General features: G+C 38.3%; 1 protein-coding gene across 3 annotated transcripts in view; it reads left to right on the top strand.

The window, feature by feature from the left end:
- Ano3 (anoctamin 3) overlaps window positions 1-15387 on the top strand; it is a 334161-nt gene that overhangs the window by 125917 nt on the left and 192857 nt on the right. For 2 of the 3 annotated variants that reach the window (XM_004660858.2, XM_045157620.1), the window contains exon 4: window positions 14268-14380. The exons of the other annotated variant lie outside the window; for it this stretch is intronic. In XM_004660858.2, the coding sequence (XP_004660915.1) occupies window positions 14268-14380 (113 nt within the window). The remainder of the gene's footprint in view (window positions 1-14267; window positions 14381-15387) is intronic. 3 annotated transcript variants of the gene reach the window in all.

Below are 15387 nucleotides of genomic sequence, written 5' to 3'. Positions count from 1 at the left end.
TTCTGCAGCCTCAGTATTTTAGGTTGGTGGATGGTACAGTTTGCTTCTCATTGTCAGAACAAGCCATCCAACCAGAGAATCATGGGAAGAAAGGGTTGTTTCGAGCTTACAGCTTCACAGGTAGTTTCATCTGGGTGGAGAAAAGCATGGAAGTAGGTTCACAAGTGGAATATCCATTGTTCTTCTTACTTAAAACACTGTGTTCAATGAATACATGGTGATTTTACTTTCATTAATGTTATGTGATCAAATTTAATCCATTTTCCCAATATCATGTTATATTAACATGTTACAAGAAATAACTTCATATTAATATCTCCAACCTGTTTTGAAGGTTATAGAAATCAGGGAATTTTACTGAACAACACATTTTCCAATTATGATACCATTAATCATTGTAAATATTCTGTTCTTTATTGAATACATTCAATAATTCTGTATTCTTGATCCAGTTTTCAAAATAAGTCAGAACCTGACCACATTCCCTCCTTTACCTGGTCTAGTTTACCATCTTCCTGTTAGACTGTCGCCAAGCTGTCTAACTGGCCTCTGTGGCCAAAGTTGCCTTTTATACTCTGTTTTCCACATAGCAGTTATGGGAAGCTTTAATAAAAGGACAATTAAATGGCATCTCTTCTCTGCTTCAAGCTCCCCAGGGTTTTCCATTTTACTTAAAATCTGTACTTAATGTGGCCTTCAGCAGGTCCACAGAACTGGGTATATCTCTAGGCCCATTCCCAGTGCTTCCTTTTACTCACAATGCTGCAGCCAGTTTAATTCCTTGTGTTCCTTGTCCATACATAGTAAGCTTGTTCTCATTCTAGATCCTGACTCTAAAATAAATGGGATGCATGGCAGTTTCATATCTTCTCCACAGCACAGGTGTGTTTTTCTTTATAATGCTTACCACTACCTAAAATTACGTTCTATTTAGTGACTCCTCAGTAGTGCCATTACCTAAAATTATTTCTGTTTAATGATTTCTCAGTAGTGCTCCCCAACACCAGAGACTTTACCCACAGCCTTGTGGATATTTGTAATCCAGAATTCAAGAATAATGCACATAATTTGGCGCTTCAAAATTTCTTATGATGATATACAGAGACATTTATCGTACCAATAACTGTGGGCTAACTCCACAATGCACGACCCATATACCTCAATGAGGAGGGGCCAGTGGGGAGGGGGTAGGTCATGAATGAGCCTAATAATGGTACCAAACTGCCTGTACTTGCAGAAAAGAAAACTGATAAAAAAAAGCAATTTCTTTTTTTAAAATAAATAAATAAATTAATTAATTATTTATTCGAGAGCGACAGACACAGAGAGAAAGAGAGATAGAGGGAGAAAGAGAGAATGGGCGTGCCAGGGCTTCCAGCCTCTGCAAACGACCTCCAGATGCGTGCGCCCCCTTGTGCATCTGGCTAACGTGGGACCTGGGGAACCGAGCCTTGAACCGGGGTCCTTAGGCTTCACAGGCAAGCGCTTAACCGCTAAGCCATCTCTCCAGCCCAAAAAAGCAATTTCTTATGATTATTGACTGATAGGACTGGAAATGGCTCTAAGTCAGAGTACATTGACATGAGCATACACTATGAGATGTCTATAACACAATGCACAGTGCTTTGCTGTCTATAATGTTATGCACCACTGAAAATTCTATCTTGTTAGGAATCAATGCTTTGTTAGTTTTTGCACTGATTATTATTCCCTCTTCATTTAGCTTATGTTCACAGTCATTTAGGTAGAGCATTTAAAGGACTACACATCATTACTCACGTTGCAAAAAATTGCCTTTCTAAAATTACTCATTTGTGAAATCTTCCTCATACTCAGTGATTTAAAATTACTTACTTCTCTACAGTTATAAATCAATGATAGGACTTGTTGATAACAATGGCTGTTTATAACTGTCTTATATGGGTTAACATATGATAGCTATTCAAGGACACATGGATAAACAGTGGTTGGAAGGCTGGATGGTAGATGGAATAAACACAGGCACAGTAGAAAGCAGCTCCCCTTCAGCATTTACTTAGCTGTGGGATTCACAGAACTACTACCACCTTCAGTGTGACTCTCTTGCAGTAAAACTGTAGACCCTACACAATAAAAGAAGCAACAATACATAAATTAATGCCTGAGCCATACATGGACTGACTGTGGACTCAGAGTCCACTTTTATAGGAAAATAACGGCAAAAACCATGGGATATGTTATCAGTCAGAAGGATTAGTTTCAGGTTTCAATTCTGTCTGTGACTACTGAGGTCATCATCTGTGCTTAAGTATGACTTGTAAAATAGAGATATTTTTGTTCAATTCCTTCTTATAGATATTGAAAAGAACTTGGATCCTTTGTGAGACTCCAGTGAGAGAACATATGGTGGGGATGGCATGGAAATTATGCAGCATGAAAATAACTTTAAGCCATTAGTATTTTATTGTATAGCCTCAAGAATCACTGTAAACCTGGATGAACTATTCCTTGCAATATATGAGCAGATTGTAAAGAAGGGGAAACAGACTGATAATATACCCCACATTAAATCTCCAAGAGGATCCTCAACCAACTTTGGTTCTCCTGTACTCACATTATGGTAAAGAAAAGTTAAAGGGCTGGAGTGATGGCTTAGTGGTTAAAGCATTTACCTGAAAAGTCTAAAGACCCATGTTCTACTCTCCAGATTCCATGTCAGCCAGATGCACAAAGGTGAGGCAAGCACAAAGTTGCACATGCCCACTAGGTGGTGCAAGTGTATGGAGTTCTATTTCAGGGGCTGAGGCCCTGGTGCACCAATTCTTTCTCTCCCTCTGTCTCTGTCTCTGTCTCTGTCTCTGTCTCTGTCTCTCTCTCTCTCTCTCACTTACTCATTCTATCTAAAATAAAATAAAAAAGAAAAAAATTATAGACATGGACTTATCTAGCATGAAAATTACACTCTGGCTATGCAGTTTATTCTGTTATCATAGACATACATATCACTATATTTTGGTCACATTGAGGTTTAAATCAGTGCTAATTTGTAGAATAAAACTTAAGGGATTCTCCATTGAGTCAACATAACTTTTATTATATCATATATTGATGATTAGAAAATACAACTAAAGCTTGGATTTAGCATATTTAGGATAATAGTATCATTTTCTAGTTACATAGACTTTAAGATAAAAAAATGTGATCTTTGCATAAGGTCCAAATACATACATCTTGCAAATTTCTAAATGCCAAAATTGTGATGTAATAGCAAACAAAAGAAAGATTATATATTTGTTTAGTATCTCCTGTTTTCAAGTCATTTTGCATGCATTATTCCACTTAGTTCTGGGAACTAACCCATGAAAATATTTTATTATCCCCTAATAAGTATTTATTATCCCCTGATAATAAGTAAACCTAGATTTTAACTTTGGCTCTTGAAGGAATGTTACTTCTGTTCTTACTGTATCTTTATAGAATTTAATTCACTTGAACTTTCAGACCTCTACTTTTATTGGATTTATGTCATAATAAATGGAAAATGGAGATAATTATTTTATTCTCACTTGTTCCAAGAAGCTCTTGTGGTTTTGCTATAGGAGAGCAATTTTTTCTTAAATTTTCAAATTCCTAGATTTGAATGCATTATTATTTGTGAGAAAAGTCATCAAATTATAAGAAACTTTTAGAAAAATAATTTATATGGATCATATTTGTTAAATGTGGACAGTGAGCCTTATATTGCTTTCTAGAATGTTGGAATGTGGGAAAGACATCTTAAAAAATGAATCATGATTCAAATTTTGAATAATAAGAGTGTCATTGCTTAAAATTTTCTTTTTGGGTCTGTAGAGATGGCTGAGTAGTTAAAGGTGGCTGCTTGCAAAGTCTGATGGCCTGGGCTCAATCACCCAGTAACCACATAAAGCTAGATGCACAAATGCATGTATCTGGTGTTCATGTGCAGTGACAAGAGAGCCTGGTACATCCTTTGTAATTCTCTCCCTTTTTCTTACTTTCTGATTGCAAACAAATAAATAAATTATATTTTGTTTGAAGTTTAATTGAGAATTAATTGAAAGAAATGTATCACCACATGAGATGGGCTCTCCGCAAATAAGGATCTATGTCCTTATTTATTTATTTATTTCTTGTTTTTTTGAGGTAGGGTGTCACTCTGGCTCAGGCTGACCTATGGAGTCTCAGGGTGGTCTTGAACTCTCGGCGACCCTACCTCTGTCTCCCAAGTGCTGGGGTTAAAGGCATGCACCACCATGCCTACTGTCCTTATTTATTTATAAGAGAGAGAGAGACAGATAAAGAGAGAGATAGAGAATGGGAGCACTAGAGCCTCCAGCCACTACAAATGAACTCCAGATGCATGTGACACCTTGTGTTTCTGGCTTATGTGGGTATGGGTGACTCGAACCTGGATCCTTAGGCTTCCCAGGCAAGGGCCTCAGCTGCTGCTAAGCTATCTCTCCACCCTTATATCCTTATATATAACCAAAGCAAATTGACAAATTCCACTTGTGTTGCAGAGAATCCCTCTGATGAATGAGAGATTAGCTTCATCAATGGAAATGCAGCATGTTCTTCCCTATTGCTGGTCTCAGAGGTAGACTGGAAAATCCTCAATTTCCAAGTTTTAAAATTCTCCCATTTATTATGCAAATCAACAAAAATAATAGCAAAAGTCTAAGGCAAGGGGCTGGAGAGATGGCTTAGCAGTTAAGCGCTTGCCTGTGAAGCCTAAGGACTCCATTTCAAGGCTTAATTCCCCAGTATCCACGTAAACCAGATGCACAAGGTGGCACACGCATCTAGAGTTCATTTGCAGTGGCTGGAGGCCCTGGTGCACCCATTCTCTCTCTTTCTGCCTCTTTCTCTCTCTGACTGTCTGTCACTCTCAAATAAATAAATAAAAATAAACAAAAAAAGTCCAAGGTAAGTGGGAGGTTTCCACTCAAAATCTAAAATACATAAGACACTTTCTATGCATGTGTGTGTGTGTGTGCACAAACCACACATGTGTGGAGGCCAGAGGACAATCTTGAGTGTCATTCCTCTTTTCTTGAGGCAGGTCTCTCACTGGTCACCAATTAGGCTGGACAGGCTAGTGTGTGAGTCCTGGGAACCCTCCTGTCTCTAACCCTTCTCAGCTGATTTCATATACAGGGCTAATCTATTTTTCCATGTTGTCCTATTGGTGGTATCTCCTTGGTTTGCTACACTTTTTTAGTAGCATCCCCAATGTAATCAACAAACCTTTGTTTATTATAATATATGAAGTTGTTTGGCTTTAAATTCATTAGTTACTCCCCTTGGTACTCTGAAAGCATCTATGTAGTTATGATGATAAAATGACCACCCCACCCCCTGGAGTTATAAATTTCCTTCTTTCATAAGATAACTGGGGTTGACTAGGTCAGATTGACAATATGCACTGTGAAAGAGATTGACCAGCACAGTCTCAAGTAATGGCCCTCCACAGTACCACCAGACACTTGCCCTAGCCACCATGTTCAGGCTGGTAAGGTTTTCACATTCCCTTAATGGTATGGTGGCAAAGGTATTGGTAACATCCACATACATTTCCCAAGAAATCCAAATTCTCCTCCACCTTTATAAGCAGGAGGTGTAATTATTTCCTGGTAAGGGAGGTCAGATAATTTGTGAGGTAATTTCTCTAGTTTGGGTGATTCTTTTGTCAATTGCTTCACTCATGTGTAGTGAGCCCACCTATCTCCACTATTTGCATGATGGTCACAGTGGTTAGCAACAAAAAGGGTCCTTTCAGATTAGTTCCAGTCTGTTATTCTTCCAGCTTCTTCCTTCCTTTCTTCTTTCCTTCCTTCCTTCCTTCCTTCCTTCCTTCCTTCCTTCCTTCCTTCCTTCCTTCCTTCCTTTCTTTCTTTCTTTCTTTGACAGAGAGTGAGAGAGAGAAAGAGAGAATGGGCTTGACAGGGCCTCCAGCCACTGCAGAGGAACTCCAGACATGCCCCCTTGTGCATCTGGCTAACATGGGTCCTGGGGAATGGAACCTAGGTCCTTTGGCTTTGCAGGCAAATAACTTAACCACTAAGCCATCCCTCTACCTCTCTTCCAGCTTCTGATCAGCTCCTGGTCTCTGTGTTTTTGACTCAGGAATTGAGAATGGAGCCTCCCAACACTGCTTTAAGTTACAGAAGCACAGGTTATCACAACATAAGAAGCCTTTCTTGCTTCCATAAGAACACAAGACACAATGAATTAAATCAGATAATTTATTTCATAAAACTTAAATGACAAACCCAGTAAGAACCACTTAGAAGAATTAGAATCATTTAATTTTCATTTCTATCTTTTAACAAGAAAGGAAAGTCATTAACCTTGCAGCTTTCTCAGATCAGGGAGAGGATCAATATCAGTGAATGGAATTTTAATCTTAACATCAGGAGATGTAGTGGTATAAACTGCTTACTAATTTATTTTAAAAAAATAAACCTGAACTATAGTTTTGACATTATGTGATAAGTTAAGATTACCTGCTTACATGTTAATCTACAAAGTTCTAGCCTACTGTGAATCTTAGGTAAGCCTGCTTGTTTCTTGCATTTTAAAAGGGCTTTTATGGATATTTCCTTGTTTCATAACAGCCTAACAACATTCTAACAAGAGATAACAAAGCTTTAGAGGCAATATACAGTCAGAGAACCAAAAATCTCCATATTAATTCCTGGAGCTGTGTGTCATTTTATTTTTCCTTGTCATCCTATCCCAGGAGATGGGTCTTGGAAATCAGTTTGATTGGAGACATTGGGCATATTTTGTCTCTTAGTTCCAATATTAAGCAGCACATACAGAGGGGTCAAATGCATCAATATGTTAGCCCTGTAAGCGTGGTCTTGAACATAAGAAAGACATTTGTAGGCTGGAGAGATGGCTTAGTGGTTAAGTGCTTGCCTGTGAAGCCTAAGGACCCCGGTTCGAGACTCCATTCCCCAGTTCCCATGTTAGCCAGATGCACAAGGGGGCGCACACATCTGGAGTTTGTTTGCAGTGGCTGGAATCCCTGGTGCGCCCATTCTCTCTCTCTCCCTCTATCTGTCTTTCTCCCTGTGTCTGTCGCTCTCAAATAAATAAATGAACAAAAAAAATATTTTTTTTTAAAAAAGAAAGACATTTGTTTTCTTGAAGAACTAGGAGAGATGGCAAATATTTTTTTGGGATGATATCCAAGATAGAAGAACAGCTAAACTCATGGGATTTCTCCTCATTTCCCTTTTTGCCCAACATGAGGTCCCTAATTCGGAAGGGTGTGGAGGTAGGGACTCAGTAGGACTCAAAAGCCAGACAGCATAGATGATTATAGATGATTAGAAAGTGATCCCTTCTGTCTCATTGACCAGGATGGTGCTACAGGGGGATTAGGCATGCTAAATAAGGGCCCAATTCTAAATGGGGTTATTTGGCTCCCTCTTCTTGAAAAACCAGGTATATTCAGGGGAGCAAAAAGAATATGGACTCTGGGCTGGAAACAGCTTGTGAGAACCCTCTCTAGTTCTAGGTGTAGTGGTCAATATCCATCAACCTTTCAAACAGCTATTCTATTCCTGATGAGGATTATATCTTCTTCCACTGATTCCTGAGGAGTTGGAGAGACAGACCTGCCTGAAGGGAGCTCAGCTATGCTGTTCATGGCTGGTGCTCCCCAGTGTTGGATCATGTGGGAGTGCTGAACACTCAATGGTCATTTATCTCAGTTCCTTCCCAGCTAGGCTCCATCAGTCAGACCTTAGTGAGTCAGTGGGCCTTGTAGCTTCTCATTATTGTCTAGACTTTGGTTTCTTTTCTGCCAAGTTGTAGCAGACAGACTCAAGTTCGCTGAGATGAACTTCCAGACCAGGCACAGTTATGGAGGAAGGGATTTATTGAAGCTTACAGATCTAGGGGAAGTTCCATAATGGCAGAAGAAGCAGACTTGCTTTCACAGGACAAAACACACAGAGAGAAGCACAAGCCAAAGGTTAAAAGTCACACAGCGTAGCACACTTCAGGAGCTCCAGCTAGGCACATTTTGCATATATTTAGATTGACATCTCAAACCCACCACCACACCTTAAGATAGGCCCAGTGATACCACCTCCAGCCAGGTGACTGCAGATGCAAACTACAAACTAATAAAACACTGACTATATTGGGGCCATCTATTCAAACTACCATACAAGTAAAAAAAAAATTAAGATAACAGAAATACAGGTATTTTTGAGCCTCTTTCTTCTCTCTTATCCCTATTTGATGGTCTGAGGCTGAGGGCTGGCTGTATCTCATGAGCACAGATGAGCTGGTATTTGAACTTTGCTCTCTTGTATAGGAGAGGGTTGTCTTAAATTGGGAATTCTTAACCCATATCATTGTGGTAAAGGAGGCAAATGAAACTTCTGAACAAGCTTATTTTGGGCTTTATCTTCTTTTAATGCTTAAAGAAACTCATCAGCAATTCTGTTTTGAAGACATCTTGTTTTGGAAGAAAAAATAGACTTACAAAACACTTATCTAGTAGAACCCCTGCCTGTCCCCCTTCTTCCCCCTGCCCTTCAGGGTTTCTGACTCAGTAACTAACATGTAATCTACTAGCCACCCAAGCCTTGGAGCAGAAGAAAATTAGGAATTTTTTCTATGCCTCCCCAGAAAGAAACTGAATCCAGACTGTCTTGGCCTTTATATATTTTTATATTCACATATTTTCTCCTTAAGTCCTGTCACTGTTTCAACTCTTGTTTTCCATATCTCATATATATCCACTTACAACTTACTCAGACAATGTACACTATGCCTAGATTGTCTAGTTGTGTCTTCATAAATTTTTCTATTTTTATTTTGGAACCATTTTACCTCAAGCCAAAATTATATCATCTAAAACATCTTTTTAAAAACATATTTTATTTATTTATTTGAGAGAGAGAGAGAGAGAGAGAGCAAGCACATGCAAGGGCTTCTGGCCACAGCCAATGAAGTCCAGATACATGTGCCATCTTGTGCATCTGGATTTATATGGGTGTAGGCAAGTGCCTTAACCACTGAGCATCTCTTCCTCTAAAATAGTCTTTCCTTACCTGGCATATATCCTTGTGCTTATATCCTGAATCTCTCTTCTACTTCCTTTATTCCTGACTCCTTCCTACCTACTTACTGGTTGCTTCTCTAAATCCATACATCCATTTTTGTCTTGCATTACCTTTTTCTTTCTCTTACACTGGCATTGAGAAGGAGTTGAATGTCTGTCAGTAGTAAATTGATATTAATAGGAGACTCACAAGAGCAACCAGCTATCTTTGCAGGAATCAGGCCATCATGTAGTTGGGCCAAGCATCAATCCCATTTGTCTAGCTTGTTTCTGAATACATCCTTTCTCTTTACCTTGTTGGCCTTTTGAACAATATTCCCCATGTAAAATTTACAGCATTTATCTTAAACATGTTTCTAAAGGAAGCACCCTAGTAAAAATCATTTTTGTGTCACCATGTGTCTGGCTATGTGGAACCTGGAGATTTGAACATGTGTTCTTAGGCTTCACAGGCAAACACCTTAACCACTAAACCATGTCTCCAGTCCTCAAAGTGTAATTTTTAATGTTGCTTGTCTAAAGGGCTTAGTTATATTTAAAAGAAGCTGATACACCCAATACTCATCAGACATGAACTTTTGGCTGAGGAAACTGCTAACATTAGAGGGTATTTTGGGGTCTAGATGAAGCCACAGTATTTACTTCTTGTTTCTTTCTCCTCTGTTTGGGTCCTATCTCTCCAATATTTTGCCATCACTCCTGGTGAGATTTTTGTTACTAATTTTGTGTTCCCCCTTCCTTCTTTCCTAAGTAGGAAGCCTTGTGTCCTATCCTCATTCACTGCTGGTATCTCTATATCTGATAAGAGGTCAATAGCAATACTGGAAGTTTCTTGCTGTACTTGAGTAACTTCTGTTATGGGATTTTGATGACAAGTTCCCCCTACCACACCTCTGGCGTGTAAAGCCCAACTTTTAGATCCTGTCCATTCCAACAAAGAACTGAGGAAACAGATTCCTGAAAAGTTTAAAATATAAGGTTTATTTGGGGAAAAATTGGTATCCAGGGAAAGGCTGAAATGGGTATACAAACATAGAAATTTAAAGAACATCACAGACACCCCCCCCCCTACACACACACACACAGAGAGAGAGAGAGAGAGAGAGAGAGAGAGAGGGAAGAAATGGGAGGTTGTAGAGGAACACATGGAACACCCACGTGGGAAGTGGGACATGAGAGTGTAAAGGAAGACATACACTCCCATGTGGGAAGTGGACCAGGAGAGTGTATAGGCTCTCTCCTTCTCATTAGAAAAAAAGAAAGCTAAGAGATCAGTCAGTAAAGGTTCTGTTGCAGTCTGGTTCGCATTGCTGGTAGAAATCACCCAACCAAGAGCAGCTTCTGGGAAAAAGAGATTTATTTTGGCTTACAGGCTCGAGGGGAAGCTCCACTATGGCAGGGGAAATCGATGGCATGAGCAGAAGGTGGACATCACCCCCTGGCCAACATAAGATGGACCACAGCAACAGGAGGGTGTGCCAAACACTGGCATGGGGAACCTGGCTATAAAGCCCTTAAGCCCGCCCCCAACAATACACTCCCTCCAGGAGGCATTAATTCCCAAATATCCATCAGCTAGGAACCTAGCATTCAGAACACCTAAGTTTATGGGGGACACCTGAATCAAACCACCACAGGTTCCATATCTTAGAAAAGAGTAATATAATAAGACGGAAAAAAAAATTTCTTCCTACCAGAGCAAGGACCTAAGAGTTCAGATATCAAGAGAAGAATGAGGAGCTCAGGCCAACACCTCCTTTATCCACATGGCAAGCATTTTTGAATAGCTTCTTGGGGTGGGCTTTACATCAGGCTCAGGTGAGTTATGGGAGAGAGCTTATTGTTTTATTTTGGACTCATGAGGTGCCATCATATCTAAGTACATCAGATACATAGAGGTAGGCACTAGGCTCTTGAATAATTTTGATTTTAGAGAAAAAAATAAAGGAGCTGAAAGAAGGTAAATAAGTAGATAATAATATAACAGCAAAGAAAAAGGAAAGAAAGTGGGGAAAGATGTGATGGAATTCAGAAAGAAAGTGTTGAACTCTACTTTGGGCTGGGGGAAGAGGGCTAGTGGAAGATTTGAAAAGAATCTGGGAATAGTGATGTTTGACAAGTCTTTCACACTGAATGATACATCTTCTGGCATGATAATAATACCGGGATATGCATGCCTGATAGTAGTAATGCCAGGCTGTGCACACACGATGGTAGTAATGCCAGGGTTGCATACATGATAGTAGTCATGCCAGGATGTGCATGCATGATAGTAGTAACATCAGGATGTGCACACATGATGATAGTGATGCCAGGGTATATATATATATATATATATATATATACAGGAATATTTATGAGAAATAAGAAGGAGTAATAAAAAAATCAAACTAAAGAAAACATGAAATCAGCTGCCTCAAGATTATATGATGATTACATTAGGAGGTTTGAATGAGTCAAGTTGATCAACAAGTATTACTTCTTGTTGCCATGAGAAATAAAAGGCATTTGTTAATTTTATCTTTATAAACATTTTTTGTGTAATTAAACAACTTTTAGGATTAAGATCACTTTAGCCTTTTTGAAGTATATATCTCCTGTAGATGAAGAACAAGAAAGGAGGAAAGAAACTAGGACATAACAGGATGTTGTGACCTGTGCATAGTCCATCCTACCCAGCTGAAGCTACCCATTACCTATTCCTGTTCAACACCTTTGCTATCAAAATCAAAATGAAGAAAATGATTCAGAGTAGAGAGGCATTAAGGGAACCACTAAACACTGCATAACTTACAAACTGGCTAGGTAAAAATAGTAATGTTTTTGGCAACTTCTATAATTTAATCCCAAAACTTCATTTTTACTTTCATGTAACAGTTTGAGGCAAGTTCATATTCCCTGTCTTCCTCTGGGTTGAGCCTTCCAGTTTACTGTATGACTTATTGCTGCACCACCTCACAGCTACTTTCAAATGTCATTATCACCCTCATCATTGAGGTGAAAGCCCCCCACTACTTTTAACACCTGCTACTTTATTTTGTTTAGTACTATAACTATATGACATATTTAATAATATTCTTAATTTTTCTAAAAAGTGCTTTTGTCTCTTACTAGAATGATCTATGAAGGCAAGGCTGTATTTGCAAGTTTGAAGAATGTTGTTACATATAACAGGTGTTAATAACTAAATGGATGACATGTACTTACCATCAATCCAGGGGAAATATAATATGATATTCACAAACATCAGATTTGTTATTCTAATAAGTTTTTTTTTGGGGGGGTTCAAGGTAGGGTCTGATTCTAGCTGAGGCTGACCTGGAATTCATTATTTAGTCTCAGGGTGGCCTTGAACTCACGGCAATCCTCCTATCTCTGCCTCCCAAGTACTAGGATTCAAGGCTTATGACACCATGCCCAGTGGGTTTGTTTTTATATATGTTTTGTACTAGCTTTGTGAGTTTATGTGATTTAGTCTGTAAGTGCCTTAGTTTATTATTCAATGTAGATAAAAATCATGACACCTTATAAAGTTGCTACCAGGTTGAAATGAATAATGCATCTAAAATTTGTGTCCTTAAGCAAATGTTAAATCTCCATCAGTGCTAGGAATTATAAATAGGTCAAAGTAAAAACCACTGAATACTTAGAACATTTTAATGTAGCTGGCTGCTAATTGCTAGGTATTTCAATGAAATGATGTGTAAAATCTTAGATTATATAACTGTTATGTCATAACAGCTTCACATAGCATAACACGTCATAGCAGATGTTAAAAGAAATAACAAAAGAGGTTAGTGCATACAGTATGAATGAAACTGTTTTTCTTTGCTCCAATGAATCCACTGACTGAACCCTTGAAAACAGTATGCATGATCAAAATTCATGTTTGATATATCCAGCAAGAAATCTGATACAATAATGCTCTTCAAGACATTATGATTTCTCTTAAAAAGTTAATAAGAAAAGACTTGTCAGATTTTAATTGGAAATTATACTTAACATGTAGAATATGAATTTTCTCATCAACAATTCTTGATTTTACTTTCTAAAATCATGAAGTGTTCATATTTTGTGTGTTTTGTTAGTTCAAGCTTATTAATCATAAATAGGTGCTTTCATATATAATTGATTCTAGTGCATCCTAAACACTTATCCTAATAGGACTTCCATTTTACATATTTTTCTCCTTTGTTGACAACTGTAGTTTTTCAGACTCTAAATTTTTATTATATTTGTAGAATTTGTGAGCCTATCTTTTAGTATTTTCTTTTTCTTTTTTTTTGTTTTTCGAGGTAGGGTCTCACTCTGGTCCAGGCTGACCTGGAATTAACTCTGTAGTCTCAGGGTGGCCTTGAACTCACGGCGATCCTCCTACCTCTGCCTCCCGAGTGCTGGGATTAAAGGCGTGCGCCACCACGCCCGGCTCTTTTAGTATTTTCTATTATGGGCTTTCTTCACCCTTGAGCCAAAATGACATCCATAACATAACTCAACTTTAAGAAAACAAACATATTTAATACATTTTAATTAATCACATAATCAATCCAGAATCTATTACAAAGATAAGTGTTCAATGTAGTTTACATGTGTTGCAGTCTGGTTTGCATTGCTGTGTAGAAATCACCCAACTAAGAGTAGCTTCTGGGAAAAAGAGGTTTATTTTGGCTTACAGGCTCGAGGGGAAGCTCCATGGTGGCATGGGAAAATGATGGCATGAGAAGAAGGTGGACATCACCCCCCTGGCCAAAATTTGGTGGACAATAGCAACAGGAGAGTGTGCCAACCACTGGCATGAGGAAACTGGCTATAACACCCTTAAGTCCGGCCTCAACAATACACTCCCTCCAGGAGGCATTAATTCCCAAATATCCATCAGTTGGGAACCTAGCATTCAGAACACCTAAGTTTATGGGGGATACCTGAATTAAACCACCAAAACATGGTTCTAAATTTATTTCCTAAAATCTGATGCATATGATTCATATCTAAGTCACCGTCAGTGTCACAATTAATACAGTGACTGGCAAGTGTTCATGTGATGGTTTTTGAACTTATTCTTTGCATAGATGCTTGATAAATTTGAGAAAATTTTCAAAAACAAAGATTAGTGAAATATTTAGTATGGAAAGGAGAAGAAAGATAAAAATAGACATAATTTTCTCTTTCTCTTTTTTAGCTCTAGGGAAAGATAAGAATTACGTGGATGAATCAGGTCATGCTAATTATGATCGTTCTCGTCTCATTGATGTTATCAAAGATAAACCAGAATCTAAGGCAAAGCTGGCTAAGGTAATGCAAAAAAAAAATGATCAATACATCATTTTTATACTTCATTTTAAATCATTTGAATATTAGCTTCTATGATTGATTTTGTGCTGGCACAGGTTAATATATATGTTTTAAAATATTTTATTCATTTCTTTGCAATGAGAAAGAAAGAGAAGGGGGCAAGGGAGAGAATGGTCATGCCAGGGCCTCCTGACACTGCAAATGAGATGCATGTGCCACTTTGTGCATCTGCATTGCATGGGTACTAGAGAATTGAACATGGGATATGAGGCTTTGAAATTAAGACCCTTTAACCACTGTGCAATCCCTAACTCTGGTTACTATGTATCTTACATGATTAGACTCACATGAGAAGTTATTTATAGATATCAAATTAATTTATCCAACACTGTACCAGTTAAACTGAGTTTTTAACCACCTAATTTGAAATATAACATTATTCAGCAATTTTGTTTTCATGAGATTGGTCCTTTATTTGTAATGCCTTTCCCGTAAATTGTTCATTATAAAACAGAATTAAATTTGAATTACAAATTCACTGATTATTAGATATCATAACCTGGCCAGATTACTCATACAACCTGTTCTCATTATTTGTAGAAACTGAGCATATCATCTGTTTGATGAAATGCTTTGAAGAAAAAATGAGAACTTTTGTGAAATAGCCTGAGACATAGTGAAAGTTGACCAGTGCCATATTTGAGGTGGGGACACAACCTTGAAATTGTAGAAGACTAACTCTTGAATTCTCCTATTCAAGAATGGGAAAACTGCTTACAGGAGCAGAGCCTGAGAAATTGGAGGACTAACTCTTGGGATACCCAAGTGTGGGCTAGCTGCCTCTAGCAGGAGGCTGGGTACAAAAGAATCTTAAGAGAAGTTGAGTTTAAGTCATTAATAAACCTGCTGCCTCTGCTATCACTACTGCTGTGAGCTTACTGTGGTTGCAGATTCCTCTGCAGACAGGTACTCATTGGAATTTTGACTGAACAGCTGCAAACCAGTAA

The sequence above is a fragment of the Jaculus jaculus genome, chromosome 8 (assembly GCF_020740685.1).
Source record: "Jaculus jaculus isolate mJacJac1 chromosome 8, mJacJac1.mat.Y.cur, whole genome shotgun sequence".
NCBI classification, from domain to species: Eukaryota; Metazoa; Chordata; class Mammalia; order Rodentia; family Dipodidae; genus Jaculus; species Jaculus jaculus.
This window is presented reverse-complemented; position numbering and strand designations above follow the sequence as displayed.